General features: G+C 42.9%; 1 protein-coding gene across 1 annotated transcript; it reads right to left on the reverse strand.

Annotated features, from left to right (window-relative positions):
• Positions 1–1715: 1715 nt before the first annotated feature.
• LOC115167131 (CD81 antigen) lies at positions 1716–21113 on the reverse strand. The gene is made up of 8 exons (XM_029721239.1): positions 20847–21113; positions 15651–15765; positions 5264–5361; positions 5072–5146; positions 4685–4810; positions 4435–4533; positions 4246–4329; positions 1716–4120 (listed from the first exon to the last, which is right to left on the reverse strand). The coding sequence occupies exons 1-8, from the start codon at positions 20910–20912 to the stop codon at positions 4058–4060; spliced, it is 726 nt and encodes a 241-aa protein (XP_029577099.1). The 5' UTR covers positions 20913–21113; the 3' UTR covers positions 1716–4057.
• Between the last annotated feature and the right edge of the window lie 183 nt (positions 21114–21296).

Below are 21296 nucleotides of genomic sequence, written 5' to 3' on the forward strand. Positions count from 1 at the left end.
TGTGAATAAAGGTGTGCTCTCTCTGTTGATTCCTGAAGTCCCCGATCAGCTCCATTTTGTTGATGTTGAAGGAGATGTTATTTTCCTGGAACCAGGGCCCTCACCTCCTCCCTGTAGGCTGTCTCTTCATTGTTGGTAATTAGGCCTACTACTGTTGTGTCATCTGCAAACTTGATGATTGAGTAGAGGTGTGCGTGGCCACGCAGTCATGGGTGAACAAGGAGTACAGGAGGGGGCTGAGCACGTACCCTTGTGGGGCCCCTGTGTTGAGGATCAGCGTAGTGGAGTTGTTGTTTCCTACCTTTCCCACCTGGGGGCGGCCCGTCAGGAAGTCCAGGATCCAGTTGCACAGGGCGGGGTTCAGACCCAGGGCCATGTGTGTGCCATTCAGAGGGTGAATGGGCAAGACAAAAGATTTAAGTGCCTTTGAACTCGGTATGGTAGTAGGTGCCAGTCTCACCGGTTTGTGTCAAGAACTGCAATGCTGCTGGGTTCAACAGTTTCCCGTGTGTATCAAGAATGGTCCACCACCCAAAGGACATCCAACCAACTTGACATAATTGTGGGAAGCATTGGAGTCAGCATTGGCCAGCATCCGCTTTCGACACCTTGTGGAGTCCATGCCCCAACGAATATTAGGAAGGTGTTCCTAATGTTTGGTATACTCAGTGTACATGTAACTATTGGTAGTCTATACTGAACAAAAATATAAACGCAACATGCAACAATTTCAACTATTTTACTGAGTTACAGTTCATATAAGGAAATCAATCAATTTAAATAAATCACTAGGTCCTGGTCTATGGATTTTACGTGATTGGGCAGGGGCGCAGCCATGGGTACCTCACAAAAGGGCTTTATTACAGACAAAAACACTCCTCAGTTTCATCAGCTGTACTGGTTGCAGACGATCCCGCAGGTGAAGAAGCCAGATGTGGAGATCCTGGGCTGGTGTGGTTACACGTGGTCTCTGGTCGTGAGGCCGGTTGGACGCACTGCCAAATTCTCTAAAACGACGTTAGAGGCAGCTTATGGTAGAGAAATGAACATTCAATTCTCTGGCAACAGCTCTGGTGGACATTGCTGCAGTCAGCATGTCAATTGCACGTTAGCATTGTGTTGTGTGACAAAACTACCCATTTTTGAGTGGCCTTTACTGTCCCCAGCACAAGGTGCACATGTGTAATGATCATGCTGTTCAATCAGCTTCTTGATAAGCCACACCTGACAGGTGGATGTATTATCTTGGAAAAGGAGAAATGCTCACTGACAGGGATAAACAAATGTGTGCAAAAAATGAGAAATAAGCTTTTTCTGTACATGTTCATATTTTTTTGTTCAGTATAGAATTATTTTCTCCTCACAGTGTTTGATCATATCTTGATTTCCTGTCTAAACCCACAGATCAAATACAAATTATGACCAATGGTGGAGACTTTTTGAATCCATAGATGTTTCTCTCTATATCCATATAGTTAGGTAACCAGGAAATATATTTTTATGGAATTAGGGTGAAGAAAGACGACCCTGGTTTAACACTTAGAGACATTTCCTCTCTAGCCTAGAATAGAAAACACTGCCACATAGGGCCTACCTGTCAAGGATATGTTAAGGATTTTAACAACTCATGTACTATATAAGATGTAAAAAAGACAGGTTATTCCTTATACTAACAATGAATAGAGAATAAAAAATAAAGTCATGGACATCATGCATTATTTGTAAAATACATTTAATCCCTTAATACTTGGGCAACAAAACCAAAATCTAAAACAGGAGAAAGGGCACAGATTTGAATGGCAGTGGGCTATTGAGTCTCAGTCACTACATTGTGTAGTGTTTTTACACTCTTTTGCTGGCATTGTTCTTTCACCTTTGTGTTGTACAGCATATACAGCCATGACGCTAATCTTCCCAACCTTTAGTAACTCAACTGATTTCTCAGTCCTGCACACTGCCATTGAAGCTGACACCCATTTTTCTTTTCACAACATATCAGACAAAATATCACAATGAAAGGCAGAGCTACATTGTCTTTACATGGTCATTAGTACAATAATATATAGCTGTACATGATACAAGACACTTAACCATATATCAGCATAGGCATTATGTGTTAACAAGACTAGGTTTTGGTTGGCTTAGAAAGCCATACAGTCTATTATGTAGGACTACACAAATGATGGAGTGAGTATGTGTGAGTGTTTAAGTGCTTATGTGTGTATATAGGTGAATGTTAAGGGCCTGGTTCCAGTTCAGTCCCTAGCCCTTCAGTGTTAACTGATCTGAAAGGACTGGATGGGTGTAGATAATAGGGTGATAGCTCCAGCTCGCCCTCTAATGGATCAGATTCAAATCTGTGAACTCTGAAGGGAAGCTGAAGATCGAAATGGAACCTGTAAGAAGTGCTTTGCAGTTGAGCAGGCAACCAAAGTCACAGTGGAGCAAGAATGTATGACAAGAGCTCCCCCTGGCTTTGGAACCATAGCAATGGAATACCATGAAGCATCACAACAGGTCTGCACCCTAGTGGTGGGTTGGTCGTGGACTTTACTTGTTGACATGGCCAGTATTTGACTTCCTGACACACAAACACAACCTCTCACAACGGCATGGTCAGTGGTATTATACAGTATCATCATACAGCACAGATACAACATTGTCCGGCAAGTCCCGGCATAATAATATGTTTGACTGTCAGAGTATAACAAGTAGGCATAAAAAAGATTCTTTGAAAATAAACTAGATTTGTCTGAATGGCTGAAGGTGACATTTCTTTTTTTCATTTTTCTTAAATATTATTTTGCGTTTATGGCACCTAGGATTCCCAGGCGGTCTCCCGACCAAGATCTAACCAGGCCCGGCGTATTTTTTTACCCCGTTTTAGGTCCCTTGGCTCATCTCTGCAACGGGCTTGGGAGAAGTGAAGGTTGAGTCATGCGTCCTCCGAAACATGACCAGCCTGGCTGCCTACTTCTTATTACACTGCTCTCTTAACCCCGATGTCAGCTGCACTAATGTGTCAGAGGAAACACTGTTCAACTGATGATTGGAGTCAGCTTGCAGGCGTCCAGACCTGTCACAAGGAGTCGCTATAGCAAGATGAGCCAAGGAAAGCCCCACCAGCCAAATCTTCCCCTAGCCCAGACGGCACTGGGCCAATTGTGCGCCATTCTATGGGGCTCCCGGTCACGGCCGGTTGTGTCTGGGATCGTACCCCATGCTATAGTGGCGCCTCAGCACTGCGGTGCAGTGCGTTTGACCGCTGCGCCAGCCTAGGAGGTGAGGCTTCTGTAGGTATACATAGTACACAGCAATAGGTTAAGGACAGGACATTCAATGTAGTTTTACAGGAACAAGGTGTTGTTGGGGAGGATGGGACATTCCACTCATAAGGCTTGGAGGCATGGGGTCTCTTTATGGCTTAGATTGGTAGGTGTTAAAAGCACAGGGGAAACTATCACCTCTATTATCTTGGTTTTAGATGGGACAGACAAATCAATAGTATCCATTCACTGTTTCTTAGTGGTTGTTGTCTATGGAAAAAACTCAGGCAGACAAGCAGTGAGTGCAGAAAATTGTGGGGAGAAGGGATTCAATACAATATCCATGCTTGACAGTCATAAAGCACTGCAAATATATACAGTTTATACATATACATTTCAAAAAATGATTGATAAACCAACAGAATACAATGTTTTGGACTCCAGCAAAGTAGCAATACTTTACAATTAACACAAGATAATTCCAGGATCTATACTCGTGTGTGTGTGTGTGTGTGTAAATGCCATGCCAATGTAAACCTCAACATTTTGTACAGACTAACATTAGTCAAAATACTGAACAGCTATCTGTGACAGACAAGAATAGTTGGTACCGCATTATCAAAAACTGTGTGAGAAGATGCATTTTTGATCTTGTACAACTGGCAAAATTGGCAAGCAACTATTTGAGGAAGTGACAGGCTATAAAAACAAAAAAGGAAGATAAATATTTTCCTTCAGTCATTGGCTAGTATCTCCAGAGGTCACTAGCCCTTGCTTCTTCCCCCTGGACTTTAGTACACCGGGCTGTTGCGGATCCCACAGCACAGGACCATACTAAAGGTCATCTCAAAGATCTGACAGGAGAGAACAAAGAAATGAGAGGGGCATTATGGGTCTCTTCATAGAGATGCCAAGGATCCCTTATCTTGTATGAACTACACTTCCACACAAGCTACATACTCTATTTCATAATACTCACCATAATAATAGCAACTATCAGGGCAGCGATGCCAATCAGGTAAACCTTCTCGGTAAAGAGCTCCCTGATTTTTCCATGACAGTCCTGTCAAACAAAATAACACATTTGAGTCGAAATTGTACTTTGTGGTTTATGCACTATATAACCAACATTCTGTATTGTCCTCATAGTTGGCCTTAGAGTACTTACTGTAGTGGAAGCGGCGACTGACTTGGGGCAGATGTCTGTAAAACCTTGGGTGATTAACGTAGTGAACGGGTTGCTGATGCCCCTACCACAGCATTCCAACTAAAAGAAAAAGGCACGTGTTAGTGGAGCTTTATTAGTGAGATGTGTGTCTGGATGTTGCTATGAGATTCACTTTGCTGTGTGTTTAAAATCAGCTTACAAGTGAGTTTTGGACAGTTATGCTTTTAGTTTAAGTATGAGCTTGACTTACCGTCTCATGGAAGACCTTCAGCACAGCAGCGGCAGCCTGTTTCTTGTCCTTGTCCTGGTCTGTTAAAGTGGTTGCTACAGAGTTCTCGTACACATTGTCATAGAAGGTAATCAGCTCTTTGGAAATCTACAACCAAAAGGACAGGATGTGTCTGGTCAGGTTATGACAGATATGGAACTCTGAAGGAATAACTGAATGTAGTTATTCCGTCCTCAGTTACTTTGTCATGATCACATTAGAGCCACACTATGACATTATCACTGGCTTTTAACTCTATCATGTAGTACTGTACGCTACGCTGTGTTTCAATACACATTTTGTTTTTGTGTGTGTGTATGTGTGCAATGTGTTTCTGTGTGTAAGATCAGAATAAGTATGTGTCCTCACCGAATCTTTGTGCATGAATCCAAAGATTCCAGCTGCCACCTCACAAGCGAACAGGATCACCAAGCAGGCAAAGAACTGGAGGAAAACAAAGTCATTCATTCAGTGGACAATTTAGGGGATAGCCGGGAATGGGCTGGCTAGACCACATACAAGTGACTCTTTGCTGCATGGTGTTCTGTCTGTATGACTCACTGTTCCAAGAAGACACTGAGACTCCTGAATGGCACCATAGCAGCCGAGGAACCCGACAACCATCATCACTGCGCCAACAGCGATCAGGATGTGAACACCTAAAATAGATAGGGAGAGAGAATAAACAAAGACAACTTGGTCAACAGTCAATATTCTACAGAACATTGCTAGTGTGTTTACTCCTTTATGATAAGTTCAGTCATCTTAACTATCACCAGGTGGCATGAGTTGGTGTTATTTATTTGGTTTAGCATGTTTTAATTCTGCCTTAATATGGAAACTTTGCAGTTATTTACACAAGGTGCTTGGCTCTCAATCCAATGCAATAAGCATTTATGTCTCATGTCAAGACGCATCCAAACAAACATTGTAGATAAATGTTATTCTTATGAAGAACATATGGAATAAGAATTGATGAGAATGCAGGAGTGGGGAAGGATATTTTGTTTTCAGTTGAAAGGTTTATAATATATCAAAGTCGTCTCTCGCCAGGCTGTGCAGGTTTTGTTTTTACAGCTCCTTGGTGTGGTCAGATTTCATTAGCCCCTCCCATCATGCCTTGTGTTCATCCATCAGATGCTCAGACAGGGCTAGCATGGTAACCATGGAAACCCAGTGTAGCTCTACTGACCTTGGTGTGCTGGGCTGATTTTACCCATAAATTCAATCATAAAACCTGCGCTTAGAAATAGTCCCACTATGAATTTAATAACTAGGGCCTCACACTGAATGTCAATGAGGGGGTTTAGGTGATAATATACACTTCCTGTGACGTCATTAAACTTTAGCATGTGGTCCAGAGCAACAGTTGCCTGAGCCACCGCTTCACAAGGCACGTAACATTATTGTTCAGTTCTGTTTCCGTGATGACAGCCCTGAAGTTTTGCGGGGATAGTAGTTCCGAGAAGATAGGGCTGGTGTGAGGTGGGCTGTGTGGCACCCATTTATCGGCTGAACAGTGAATGCAGACCGGGGTAGAAATTACTGACTAACCAGACAATATGTTAATTTTTAGCTCAAGAAAGTCATTTCGTTATGCTTAAGTTTATACAGGCCTTTTCTCTTTCTTGTCCCCTTTCTCTCTCAGATAAATTCAGTTCATGGGGGCTTTATGCAAAGTATTACAGTACCAATTTTGATAAACCAACTTGGGGAAAAACACATCCTTGCTTGAGACCCTATACTGGACTTTTAGTAGGGGTACTGTATGCCACCGTCTCCTATGATCTCTCCCTCTCCCCATCCATCATCCTTAAGACCTCCACCCACGCCCCACAGACTACACTGCCATTCCATCCCTCTACTCTGTCCTTGATAGATACAGAGAGGGGCCGGGTCACGATTTGGGTTAATGTTTTTTTGTCCTGTATAATGTAATCGCAAAGCTTATTGGATTCTCGTCCTCTCCCATCCCCTCAGATTCCAGTGAAGGGACACAGACGGCCAGGACAGCGTCTCTCTCCTGCCTGCTCGCCTGGCTCATTTAAAAATCGATGGCTTGGAGGCTGACCAAGTGCTCCTTCAATTTCCTTGATTGTGGCTGTGCGGCGGGGAGAATTGAATCACGGATGGGGAGCTTTTTACGAGCGCTGCTCAGCCATCCCTTACCATGACATCAGAATAAAACAGGGGCGTGACCGGCATGTTTAGCAGTGGGTCGATGCAGTATCACACCCTTCTCTCTTTCCCTTTTCTTTACCACTTGTTTGAGCTATATCCATCCGTTCATGCATTTGACCAATCTATGCATTATCAACAATGTATTTATTTTCATCTATATACAAGTTCTAAAAATGTTGCTCTGAGAGTCAACTGGTTGGCTAAAACAGCAGACTAGTCTGGAGGCCTCAGTTGGGTAATCCAAACAGGCTCAGAGGAAACTCAACATTTTTGTCTTTGTGACCAATGTGCTTCCTGTGGTGAGCAGCAAAAACATGTTTTTTTCTTGTGGGAAGTGGTGGCACTGATGACACATGGTAGCTGTCTAGATTTCATATGACCAACGTTTGAATCATCCGTCCTACCCACTTGTGTACTAGTGAGAACATGGTTGCTACTATAAGACATAATTGGATACCACTAAATTAGAGGGAAGAGTGAACAGAGCCTACACAGTTTTTCCATTGGGAAGAAAAGGGCATTTCAACCAAACTAGATGTTTTTATTATTACCAAAATATGTAAATGTTAAAACACAAACAATATGTGTAATTACACAAATATGGTGAAATACTGTAGGCTTTGGTCTGAGGTAAATAGTCTTTCTGCTGGTTGATTAATCAGGAGGTTCCAAACATCAGAGCCCCTGATGTGACCTTCTACTCTGACCTCACTCACAATGGATGAATGATGACCTACACTCTTAGCACCTTTTTGTCTATCTAGAACCTAAAAATGATTCTTTGGCTGACTCCATAGTGGAACCCTTTGAAGAACCCTATTTGATTCCATGTAGAACCCTTTTCCACAGAGGGTTCTACATGGAACCCAAAAGGGTTTTTACCTGGAACCCAAAAGGGTTCTACCTGGAGCCAAAACATGTTCTCCTGTAGGGATGGCCGAATAACCCTTTTTTCTAACAGTGTAGTGCCCTGAAGAGACCCGGGGACCATTCTAAGGATACTATTCACTCTTTGCCTTTTGTACATATCATTTGACTAGTTAGATTATTATAGGCACGGAAGAATATTCTGAAAACTGTACTTTGTCAAGTACTGTATGTGTTAAATTCTTCAGGTAAAGATAAATAATACAAGATGCTTCAAATGCATCTTATGTTTATTTGAAACACAAATTGTTCTTGGGTGCATGACCAAGGATATACAGTACAATGGATTTCCACTGAGTTATCACTGGTCATTGCTTGTATGGAAATTATATGAGAAACACAGGGAGAAGTGCTGACCACACCCAGGTCATCTAGAAAAAGGTTCACTCCTTACCGCATTGTGTTTCAGTTATTGTTTTATTCAAACTATTATCGGTCTCTCTGGAGGATACACTTTCTTTGCTTGTAATAAACACTAAACTTGGAGTTAGATTCCAATGTACACTATATAGGCCAGTTACCGATAATTGTGTTAAGTTTAAATTCAATTCAATATGCCACAGACTACATTCTAAACTTATAAGGTACTGGTGTGACGTACAAACTGAAAAGCCACTGCTTATGTCACTATTTGAATGTGTCTTTGGCTGCGGAAAAACATGTAGAGGCTGTACCAGGCTGTGCACATGAAAACTGATACAGCACTGTGGTACTGGGTAGTACAGTACTCTCCAGAAAAGTTGTGTGTGTGCTTGTGTGTCCATGTGCATGCACGCCTGTGAATGCTAATGCAGCTGTTGGTCTCATTAAATCTCTGGGCAGGCAGCTGGCTCAGAGCCAGGGGATAGACCCTTGAGTGAGAGGAAACATGAGGTCCAACACCAGCTCTGGAACCAGTGCAGTCTATGACATCAGCAAACGGCTGGAGGTAGGGCTTTCTCCTATAGAGCTCCATTTTTATGGAATGGTCTGCCTACCCATGTGAGAGACGCAGACTCAGTCTCAACCTTTAAGTCTTTACTGAAGACTTATCTCTTCAGTAGGTCCTATGATTAAGTATAGTCTGGCCCAGGAGTGTGAAGGTGAACGGAAAGGCTGGAGCAACGAACCGCCCTTGCTGTCTCTGCCTTGTCGGTTCCCCTCTTCCCACTGGGATTCTCTGCCTCTAACCCTTTTACAGGGGCTGAGTCACTGACTTACTGGTGTTCTTCCATGCCGTCCATGGGAGGGGTGCGTCACTTGAGTAGGTTGAGCCACTGACGTGGTCTTCCTGTCTGGGTTGGCGCCCCCCCCTTGGGTTGTGCCGTGGCGGACATCTTTGTGGGCTATACTCGGCCTTGTCTTCGGACGGTAAGTTGGTGGTTGTAGATATCCCTCTAGTGGTGTGGGGGCTGTGCTTTGGCAAAGTGGGTGGGGTTATATCCTGCCTGTTTTGGCCCTGTCCGGGGGTATCATCGGATGGGGCCACAGTGTCTTCTGATCCCTCCTGTCTCAGCCTCCAGTATTTATGCTGCAGTAGTTTATGTGTCGGGGGGCTAGGGTCAGTCTGTTACATCTGGAGTATTCTCTTGTCTTATCCGGTGTCCTGTGTGAATGTAAATATGCTCTCTCTAATTCTCTCTTTCTTTCTTTCTTTCTTTCTTTCTTTCTTTCTCTCGGAGGACCTGAGCCCTAGGACTACCTGGCATGATGACTCCTTGCTGTCCCCAGTCCACCTGGCCATGCTGCTGCTCCAGTTTCAACTGTTCTGCCTGCGGCTACGGAACCCTGACCTGTTCACCGGACGTGCATGTTGCACCCTCGACAATTACTATGATTACTATTATTTGACCATGCTGGTCATTTACGAACATTTTAACATCTTGACCATGTTCTGTTATAATATCCACCCGGCACAGCCAGAAGAGGACTGGCCACCCCTCATAGCCTGGTTCCTCTCTAGGTTTCTTCCTAGGTTTTTGGCCTTTCTCAGGAGTTTTTCCTAGGGAGTTTTTCCCAGCCACCGTGCTTCTTTCACATGCATTGCTTGCTGTTTGGGGTTTTAGGCTGGGTTTCTGTACAGCACTTTGAGATTTCAGCTGATGTACGAAGGGCTATATAAATAAATTTGATTTGATTTGATTTGATCAGGCTCTCCACACCACAGCGCTAGAGTGCCCAGATAGGCCCCATGCAGCACATCACAGGAGGGGAAGGTAAGGCATGAGCGAAAAGAGAAAGAGAGAGATGGACAGAGCAAGATAAAAACAAGAGGATTGAGATGATAGAGAGAGTGGTAGGGAGGTGGAGAGAGGAGTGACAAAACAAAGGAAGGAGGAAGAGAAAAGAAAGGAGGACAGAGGGAGGTAGACAAAGCTGAAGAGAGAGAAAGAAAGAATGACAGAGGTAGACAGAGCTGAAGAGGAGGAAGGAGAGAGTGCAACACAGATGTTAAACACAAACAGATGGGGACAAAGTTGAACTTCAGTGGAAAGTAAAGGGCTAAAGGGGAAACTTTCTCAAGAAGTGGGTGGGGCAGTATGAGGGAGGAGACTGGTGAGGAATTTTTTCCTTTCATTTAAAAAAAAGCAACAAGGACCATGCTCTGAAGAGAAAAATACTTTATGTAATGGGCAGGCTGTGATTATTATTTTTTTTGTGCTGTGTGTATGTTAAAGTCCCTCTCCTGTTCCATTTGTTTTTGCATGTTTCAAACAAGCGAGTAAATTGTTGAAGGACATACAAATCCAGTTGCTGAAAAACAACCACAGTCTCTTGGTTTCTCTTAATCATCTTTGAAGTGGCTGGAGAGAATACATGTCAAAATAACGCCCTGAAAACACCCACATCATTGGAAATCCCCTGAGGATGGATTGTGCTCCAGTTGGCTACTGTTTATTAGATCTGCATGGACACTGTGCATCTTCATCCGAATCAAGGCTAAATGGCTGTAGTTTCTTCTATTGCAAGTTCACTTCCCCCTCCATTTTACCTCCTTCCTTATTGCGATATCTGTTTACCCTTCTGACCTGCATTCACAAATGATAAAATGAATGACATAAGGAAGACGATTCATGAAGCCAACTCTGAATGCAGATTTTGAACGTTGCAGCTAGTAAAAGAGAGGATGTTTATGAAGGACGTTCATGTGGAGTATACAAAAGGGCGGACAAGTTTAACCCCCTGAGTAGCAGGACAAGTCCCTTGCTGATATTAGTAACCTCAACGTAGTCATACAACCACAGCCAACTACACAGTATCTGACGGTGAAGTGTGAGTGATGCCACACTAGAGCTGAACATGACAGAGGAGTGCATCTGGGGGTCATATGGTGGAACACCAGCTTTTTAAGACATGCAGAGTCCAGACTCTGGAAGCAGCTCAGTGTTACATAAACCATCCAGGCTCCATTACTGTTCTATAATATCTCTACTTAAAGGACATTATCTACAGGAAGTGGTAGCGAGAGGTATGAGCGGGAGTGCAAATTTAGTCTCCTGGGGCAGGGGTGGCGCTAATAAGCATCTTCTGGCATCTTCTCCCCTCATGGGTGGGCCTTTACTGGAATCTATCAACAGAAAAGTGGACATAGTGGGAGTAAACACACGGTACTGAGTGTTTAATGGGCCAGTAGAATTACCCTCTTACCTCTCTCCTCTGTCCAACCTCACAAGGCTTGAGAGGAACCTGAGTACCACCCAAGTCCTGACAAAATTACATTACATTTAACTGTGGTTTTATTGGTTGTAGTTAATGTAACATTTAACCACACTTATTTTCATTTGCGATCCGCTCACATTCGCTGTCCCTCAATATGGGTTGATTGCGTAATGTAAGGTAATGTGGGTTGTTGAAAATGTGGTCATAGGTCAAAGGCAATGTCTATGTTTGTCTTTTCCTGTGAGGCTGGGTGTCTCTAATTTCCTGTGCACGCCACAAAGGTTCTTGCTCTCTGCAATACAGTACTGTGTGTTGTGGTGAGGCGCCCAGTTCCATCTGAACATAACCAGACTTTGTCTTATAAAACATTTACACTTTGGACCAGAATTGTTCAAACTAGAAAACATCATATACTGGATCTGTTCTCACTGACAGACTTCACTGGAGCAATAGGCAAGTACAACTCCCTTAACTTTCACAATCACTAGCTGGGAAAGTTGCTTTTAGAACACAGAGCTACTATTTCAAAAAGTTCCAATGAATCAACATCGATACAATATCACCAATTATTAAGCTACGACAAGCATGATGAAATTGAGTCCTTACTTGCTTATTTTCCAAAGTATAACATTTCTACAATATACGTCCAATATCAATAATTTTATTTTTTTCACCTTTATTTATCCAGGTAGGCTAGTTGAGAACAAGTTCTCATTTGCAACTGCGAGCTGGCCAAGATAAAGCAAAGCAGTTCGACACATACAACACAGAGTTACACATGGAATAAACAAACATACAATCAATAATACAGTAGAAAACTCTATATAGAGCATGTGCAAATGAGGTAGGATAAGTGAGGTAAGGCAATTAATAGGCTCTTATCCAGAGCGACTTACAGTAGTGAATACATTTCATTAAAAAAAAAATCATACTGGTCCCCTGTGGGAATCGAACCCACAACCCTGGCGTTGCAAACACCATGCTCTACCAACTGAGCCACACGGGACCACAAGGAATTACAATATAGCAATTAAACACTGGAATGGTAGGGTGTATAGAAGATGAATGTGCAAGTAGAGATACTGGGGTGCAAAGGAGCAAGATAAATAAATAAATACAGTATGTCGATGGGGTAGATTGGATGGGCTATTTACAGATGAGCCATGTACAGGTGCAGTGATCTGCGAGCTGCTCTGACAGCTGGTGCTTAAAGCTAGTGAGGGAGATAGGAGTCTCCCGCTTCAGTGATTTTTGCAGTTCGTTCCAGTCATTGGCAGCAGAGAACTGGAAGGATTCGGCCGAAGGAAGAATTGGCTTTGGGGGTGACCAGTGAGATATACCTGCTGGAGCGCGTGCTGCTATGGTGACCAGTGAGCTGAGATGCAGTTGTACAGTAGCAAGGCTGCAGTACTTCCTACTGCTACTCTCACAAAGCATATCAAAAGCCTTATGATATCGCCTTGCACAGAGGTGGGAAAACTATAGCCCATTCAATCAGGCCACTGTTGGATGTCTAAAACTAGATAAAGTATGTGTAGAAATTATAAATGGGCCTATATATTTTTAAATAACTGACACAGCCCCCTTTGTGGCTTTCTGGCCCACAAATTAATTTTGACAAACAACTTAGGGGAAAAAAAGAATAATAATACAAAAAAAATTATAATAATAACAATAATGAAAATATATATTTTTTTTTAAATCGATTCTGTACGGCCCTAAATTTCCCTCAAGACTAAAAGTTTGCCCACCCTTGCCATAGCAGGTATTGCTATCCTAGCTGTGCAGCCCCTTCAGCTGTCCCCAGCCATCGATGGCAAACCACTGGGCTGGGACAAAGGGGGCTGTGTCCATGGAGCCCATGAGGTCATGGGTCAAGGCCTGCCCAGGCCATTACAGTGGAACTTCCCATCACCATCCCTTCTATTCTATTACAACTTCACAGACTATGTCCTAAATGGCATCCTATTCCTTTCATATAGCATTACTTATGGGCCCTGACCAAAAGTAGTGCACTATGTAGGGAGTATGGTGCCATTTGGGACGCATCCAGTCTCCGACCCAACGAAACACAAAATGGAAGCTGATAATGCATATGAGCGCCCTACTAGTGTCACTTCCACTAGCAATTTTGTACTACAAGAAGAATACCATAAACACTTAAATTCATGCACAAAGTGAGTGGGGTAATGCCTTCCTCTAACAGACTATTTCAGGATATCTTAATGAGTCTTCACTTTGCCGGAATTGCTTAATTGTTGAGACAGTCACATTGAAAGATTTGAAGTTTGTCTTACATTTGAAGCTATGCCTTGTAATGACTGGGAATTTACAATATTGTAGATGATTATAATGTCATGCATTATACAGTTAGATATCACTTGAGTAAGATGGATGTTAGTAGGCTAATATCTATGTTAATAACCTCTGGTTAATCATGACAGGCGAATGACCACAGTGATAAAATGGAGAGCTTTTGTCTCTTTTAAAACAACAATTAACCTAGTGTAAAAATGCTAAAACTCTACACAAGGCTGTGTTTATCATTGTCTTATTCACAAAAATTACTTAGAAAAGCGTTTTGACTGATTTTAATGTCGTAACCTTAGGAAAGAAGATGTGAAGACAACAATCAATTACTCCCTTTCCTGTTGTGTGAGAGAGAGAGAGAAAGAGAGAGAGAGAGAGCGAGAGAGAGCGAGAGAGAGCGAGAGAGAGCGAGAGAGAGCGAGCGAGAGCGAGCGAGAGCGAGCGAGAGAGAGCGAGAGAGGAGAGAGAGCGAGAAGAGAGAAGGAGAGAAGGAGAGAAGGAGAGGGGGAGAGAGGGGGAGAGAGGGGAAGAGAGGGGAAGAGAGGGGAAGAGAGGGGAAGAGAGGGGAAGAGAGGGGAAGAGAGGGGAGAGAGGGGGAGAGAGGGGGAGAGAGGGGAGAGAGGAGAGGGGAGAGAGAGAGAGAGAGAGAGAGGAGAGAGAGAGGAGAATATCAAAGTTGACATAACAGCAAAACTGAAAACCTGATCCACTTGGTGTGTGGAATCATTGTCATGGTCAGAAAAACAGACAGTTGATCCTCTCTGGAGAATTGTCCAAGCCTCCAATACATGTCACGGCCTTGTGTGCGCGTTCAGCAACAGTTTCTCAACAGAGATACTGCATAAACACCGCTATGGCTTCTTCTATTTGAATTCCACCCATACTGTTACATGGGTATGACTTAACGCAGGATGTGGTGGTGACAGAGAATGTTTTATATGGCTGGTCTGTTGTGACACTTTCGCAACATATTTGGGGTTAGAGTGCTGCAACCCTTGCTTAGGGTGCTGTTGGTCTTCTTTCAGACAGAAATAAAGACCTCAGCTATAGAACAATTGGTCATAGCCCATAACACCCAGCTGCTAACTAAGAATAATACGATTACCAGACGGGATCTCCCTTTTTAGTGCAATGGGAAAATCCCTGGCAACCTCGGTCCAGAATACATACATAGTGGACTGCCACAAGAACGATATTATTCGGGGAATTGTGAGGTATAAACCCAATACTACTGTCGCAGTACTTGTACTAAACAAAACTCCCCAAATTCCTTAGGGTACTACACCTGTAAATGTTTGGTAGATACACAAGTCTTATTCTGAAACTGGAAGTATGTGTGGGTAGTAGTTGTCTAAATAAAGATATTGGATAAACATCGCACTGCTCTATGGAAAAACATGTTTCTTGCTCAACATGTGAGCAACATAGGCTACATACTTCCTGATAACACAGGAGACTTTTCATTCTGTAAACCCCTTTATAAAAAGGTTAACTGAGGGAATTTACAATTCCTCACTGATGGCATTCATTTTTCCAAATGAACCCACACCCCTGATTGACAGAAATCAAATGAATCCCTATTTTGAATCATTTCATTAAATGACTTTAGTAACCCTAAAGGAACTTACGTTTGATCACTTTGGCCATACAGGTAGAGAAGTGGAACCTGCCATTTTAGAAGACACTGAGGGATCAGTGGAGCATTGGGATACTGTTTGTTCTGCTTGACCTTGTCCCTGAACACTCCAGGGGAGTACAACTACACAATGGACCAGGTGTCAAATAGAGAGAACCCAGCTCACAACACCATGTTTATAACACACATATTCACCATGTTAAATGCATGGTACAGTATAGTCTGACGACAAGGAGGGAGAGTTAAAGTACTTACTGTTTAAGAAGGTGGTTGGTGCTTGATGGCCGTCAAACTTCAACTCTAGCAGGCTGCTGGTGTGGCCATCATGTCGAAGCCATAGAGCCACGCCCAGGACCACACCTCCTGCGAGCTGGACAGAAGAGAGGGAATGAGAAAATTGGATTAGACACATGCACTCACATAGAAGAACCAACATTAATTGACCTTACATAATTTACTTTGAAGCCTTATTTTGTTAGGTGTAGCAAATAGAACGTCAGTGTTGTTCATGTTCTTTGCAGACTGAACATCGTCACTTCCGCCACTCTCTTCTCTAAAGCAAGTGTCTCTGCCTAATCTCCCTGCCAATGTAGGAGTCAATGGTGAAATCCCTGTGACTCCATGCTTTACCTAAACTGACAACTTTTATACAGCCCAGGTTTCTATTTCAGCAGTGTCTGGTTTCTCCCTGAATTTGGATGAACAGTGAAAAGTATTTTCTACCATAGCCTCCATTTTGGCTCTGAGAATGGGGGACTTCTTGGCCCCCTGTCTAGTGCCTCTCCAGAAACTGCACAGAGCTGAACATAGGAGGACAGATGAAGTAGGGAAAGTGAGGGGTTATTCAAAGATACATTTCTGCATAAATGTTTTATTCTATTCAGCAGTATAGCAGCTGGGGATGCCAAGACTGGATTGGTGTTGACAGATCTTTACGGTTGCCATTAGGATGGGGAGCATTGGTGCTTAGGTAATTAATCTACACAGCACCGCTTTTGCCGCAGTCCCAACAAACACAGGCAGCACAACTCTGACTAAGGAATGTCCAGACAAGTGGAGGACAAAGGAGGCCCTGCTCACCTACCCACTCCCCCAGAGTCCTGTTAGCCCCCTGCCCTGCCTTATGATATGAAAGCACAGCCACATCTGTTAACAGCTGCCTAACAACACCAAACACTGGAAGAGATCACCACCCCACCTTCTCTGACGGTGGGGTGGTGGCTGTAATGCTTCAGATGAAGAGAGCTTTCACTAAGGCTTCCTGTACCTGGAGTCAGTGTCTCTACAAACTACTACAGTACCTCTGCCCTGCAGTTGGTCAAATCCATCTAACTGGACTTAACTCCAAAGGGTTTATTAGGTTAGTGAAATGTAATATATCTAACCCATATCTTCACAGCAGGAATATGTTAAGACTTAACCTAAGTTAGCTGTATATTAATCATGGTCCCTCTGGTTGAGTTCATTCCTGAAAATAGCCTCCACTACCCAGCCTCTCTGCTCTTCTCTCCTCCACGTCTCCCTCAGAAAGCTTAATTCCACTGCTGAGGCTCGCTGCTGCCTGGCAACCAGATCAACACTGCAGCCTGCCAAAGGGTGAGGCCCCTGAACGGTTGCATTCTGGAGCAGCCAAGAGACGTCTGCACAGTCGTTTCTTTCGGGATTTCTGTAATTTGGACATGAATATACTGTATCTAGTACTTGAGACAGACACAGACCCCGAGACACAGTATAGTGTACATAAATTACATTAATATGATACTGTATCATACAATGTTTAATATAAACTTGTTATTAACTTTGTTTTCTCACAAATGGAAAGAGTCCATACTTATTTCCAAATTCTATATTGAAGCCTAATGGTCCCATAATATATCAAGTTAAATACAAATTCCTTAGGTGTTGCTAGGGAAAAACTATGAATAAGAACAGTGGATGAAGTCCAGTGTCTGGGAAGGCATGCCAGTTCTCTGCAGCTCTATTGTCACCCTCCTCTTCGGGAGTCTTCCCTCATCCCTGTCAGCTGTTGCTGTTCCCAGTATGGGCAAAGGGCCACTCTGATATCTACTGTAGACACACTACGACCTCCCCACAGTAAGTCAGGTCTCATCGCTTTTCCCTCGCCTTCCCAACATGCTGGCCTGCGAGCAGCCTGCCGAGACAGGTGGCTGCATGGGAAAATAACAGAGGTAGCATTTGTCAGTGCACAGTCATTAGTTTGCTTCCACGCCAGGGGGTCTCAATGAAGAAGGGAACTTTGGACTCCTTTTCCTATCAGGACACCAACGCCTTATGAGGGCAACAGAGATATTCCACTGTGTTTGATTCTCTGTGTGGTTTCTGCGGCAAGATTCCACTGTAGGATGTTAAACAGTTTGGAAAGTATTCCATGGTTCTATCCCAAGTACAGTGCTTCTTTCCATTGCCTCCTCCCATCCATGTACTGATCAAGCCCCAATCTACTTAGTTGGTTTTATAGGCTACAAAAAAGATGTCACCACAGACAACAGTCACTATTCCACTAACGTAATTATTAGGTAACAACATGTTTATACAATAGTGTTACTATAGAAATTACAATGATACGACACAGGTGTGAGCATTCAAATCCAATCCATTATTATAATCATCATCAAAGTGGTACGAGGCCAACCAAGTGAGTCTTCTGAAAATCTCAGGGAGACCATCCAACCATATCATTATCTTAACCCTATCAGATGAACTTAATCATGTCATTTCCATGCTAGCTAAAAAAAGTTAAATTCACAGAAAAACAATACACCAAAGCAGCTACTATCTTCAAGTACACATCATGAACTGCTTATCTGACTTCCCTCAACTCTTGGCTGAAAAAGAGCATTTTCAGCATGTTCACAGAGTTCGAGAGATAAATGTGTCACTTATCTGTAAAGAGGAAGTACAGCACATGTTCTTCCTGTACTACGACTGGCAAACACAACATAGTATACCTCAGTGCCAATACCCCACTGTGTTTCCCCTTCGCCCTAGCACCTCAGCTCTTTTTACTGCAGTCTAGTGAGAGGGCTATTTCTGCCACATGCCTTGTGTGCAGGGGGTTGTAAAATGCTTGGCATGCTGCTGGTGGTGGTGGGAATGGCTCAAATGCAGAAGCCACAGATCCTGTAAACCACGGGTCAGCCACTAGCCCCTTTCCATTCTACTCTGATTTATGTTCTGAGAGACCCAAAAGATATAGATGTACTATTGTAAAGTGGTTGTTCCACTGGATATCATAAGGTGAATGCACCAATTTGTAAGTCGCTCTGGATAAGAGCGTCTGCTAAATGACGTAAATGTAAATAAATGCGGGTGTACAAGAGGACATTCCCAGGCATTGTTTAAATCCGAATTGTATTTGATATATCTCAATGACTTGTTGTCCCGGCTCAAAAGGCAATCCACAGGAATGAACAAGGTGATTGAAAGGTTTTCATGTGAAAGGATGTGTTCAAACTAAAGGTAATTCCATTAAATAGAGATAAAAAAAAAATGTTGCCAGCTTGTTCTTGAAGCCACCTGTTCAACATATACAAAATGGCAAGGGTAGCAACCCCTAATCAACATTTTTGGGGGGAATGCCTTAAATTTAATTTACAATGACAGCCTTTGGATTAATTACACTTGAGAGATCAGAGAGTTGATGATATACATGTCCAGTCTAATGGATTTGGTCATTGAGCAAGCAAAAGACCTGACACATCAATCCATGCAACCACTTAAGCAATCATGAATCTTAAAATGAGTATCTCTCAGTTTCCACAGATGACTGCTATGCCACACCCCAGCCCTTACTATAATTCATCCTTTCCAACCTTCTTCATGACTGAGCCAAGACTCACAATGAATTTCACACCCACATTACAACCCACATGAACAAGTGCGGGTCTTGGCACAGTGAATGATTTCTCAAGTTCAGTGCCCTCACCTAATCTGGGGTCACCCAAAGTAGCCTTGGGGATATGTTTACAACAATAGTCCGGAGGTCTACCAATACGTCTTTCTGATTGTAGTGGTTCTATACACTCTCTTAAGAATACTTCTGCCTAATCATCAATCAATAACATATCCCTATAAAAAAAATATACATCTCAAGACAGAAGATTATGGAACGAGCTGCAACAAACACTCAAACTGGACAGTTTTAACTGGATCGCTTCATTCAAAGACTCAATCATGGACACTCTTACTGACAGTTGTGGCTGCTTTGCGTGATGTATTGTTGTCTCTACCTTCTTGCTGTTGTCTGTGCCCAATAATGTTTGTACCCTGTTTTGTGCTGCTGCCATGTTGTACTGGTACCATGTTGTCATGTTGTGTTGCTACCATGCTGTGTTGTTGTCTTAGGTCTCTATTTATATAGTATTGTGTTGTCTCTCTTGTTGTGATGTGCGTTTTGTCATATATTTTCATTTAATGTATTTTTAATCCCAGCCCCCTTCCCCGCAGGAGGCCTTTTGCCAGGCCATCATTGTAACTGGCTTGCCAAGTTAAATAAAAAATATATATCTGTCTTCTGACTAAATGTTATTACCAGACCAATTTACACAAGTGAATGGTTCACACAGGGACATAAAAAGACGAACATTTCACTTCCACTAATGAAAGGATGGCGTGAAAATCTGTTGGGTTTAGAAACATTTGCATAAACGCTTGTGGTCTTTTTGTCAAAGTTTCCCCTCCATCCAAATGAGTCACCCACAATTAAGCTTCCCCAATGGATCACAGAGGCAAAGGCATTTCAGGGGATTTACACAACGTCACAATGATTAACGGGCCTCTTTTAGTAAAACAAAAAATTGCAGAATTTCATCAAGTTCTTTGGAGGCAAAAACACTACTGAAAATTAGGGGTGTAAGTATGAAATGACGGAGGGACAACATCGATGTATTCCAATCTAAACAACGCCTGAAATGTGATCTGTAGCCGAAAACTGACCACAACCTATGTTCTTAGTTCCTGCACTGTCATATACCGGTCAATCATATCCTGCACTCGGTTATTATTTCTATCATTATTTTAGATAGCAACATAATTTCCAATCTTCACATATCTTGACGGTCTGTTCCCGATGCGGTCCCTAAAATATGGCTGCTCTTCTACCCATATTCGCGATAAATAAGAACGCACCTCATATCGCCATATGGCAGCATAGGCTACGAGTCTAGGTCTGTTCAAATACAAAACCGCTATTTTTATTTTATTTGAATAAAAATATAAAAGTAAAACAAATAAGACTACTACATCGGCATCTGCAGGCCTATTTGGATGAAGTTTTCCCCAGATCGTATACCTATTTGGCAACACCAACAAAAAAGACAAAATAAATCACGAACTATTTTTAGCAGGAAGAGGGTTCCATTACTGCCCCTATAGACAAACAACCAAATGCTTGGCCAGTTAAAAGTCTATATTACAAGAAAAAAGTCTCACCCAGAAGATGAAGTTAAAGAAGAAAAGCATGTATTTGATACATTTAGTGCAGCCTTCGACTCCCATAGTTGAAGTATTCAGATCCCTTTCGGTGGTGAGGCGACGGGCAAGAGACACAAGGCCAGGCGGTTGTTGAATGAAAATAATCCGATTTTTTTTGTTGCCACTGGACTCTTTGTCGAGGTCGACGGCAACACCCAAATACTCCCCGCCCCTTAAAAATGAGGTGGAAGAGACTCAAGACTGCTTGCCAACAAGATATGTAGGATACGCAATCCTTTAACGTGATCCGCCTCCGTTTTTTTAATTAGCCTTTCTCCTTGCACAAATCGAACAATATTGTTGTACAACGGTGCCGCCTACAGAGAAAAAGGGGCATGGCAGCCTAGGGGGCTATGTCTATTGGGCCAGTGGGTGAGTTTAGGGCCGCTATTATACAATTATTGTACA

This window comes from Salmo trutta, chromosome 29 (assembly GCF_901001165.1).
Source record: "Salmo trutta chromosome 29, fSalTru1.1, whole genome shotgun sequence".
Taxonomy (NCBI): domain Eukaryota; kingdom Metazoa; phylum Chordata; class Actinopteri; order Salmoniformes; family Salmonidae; genus Salmo; species Salmo trutta.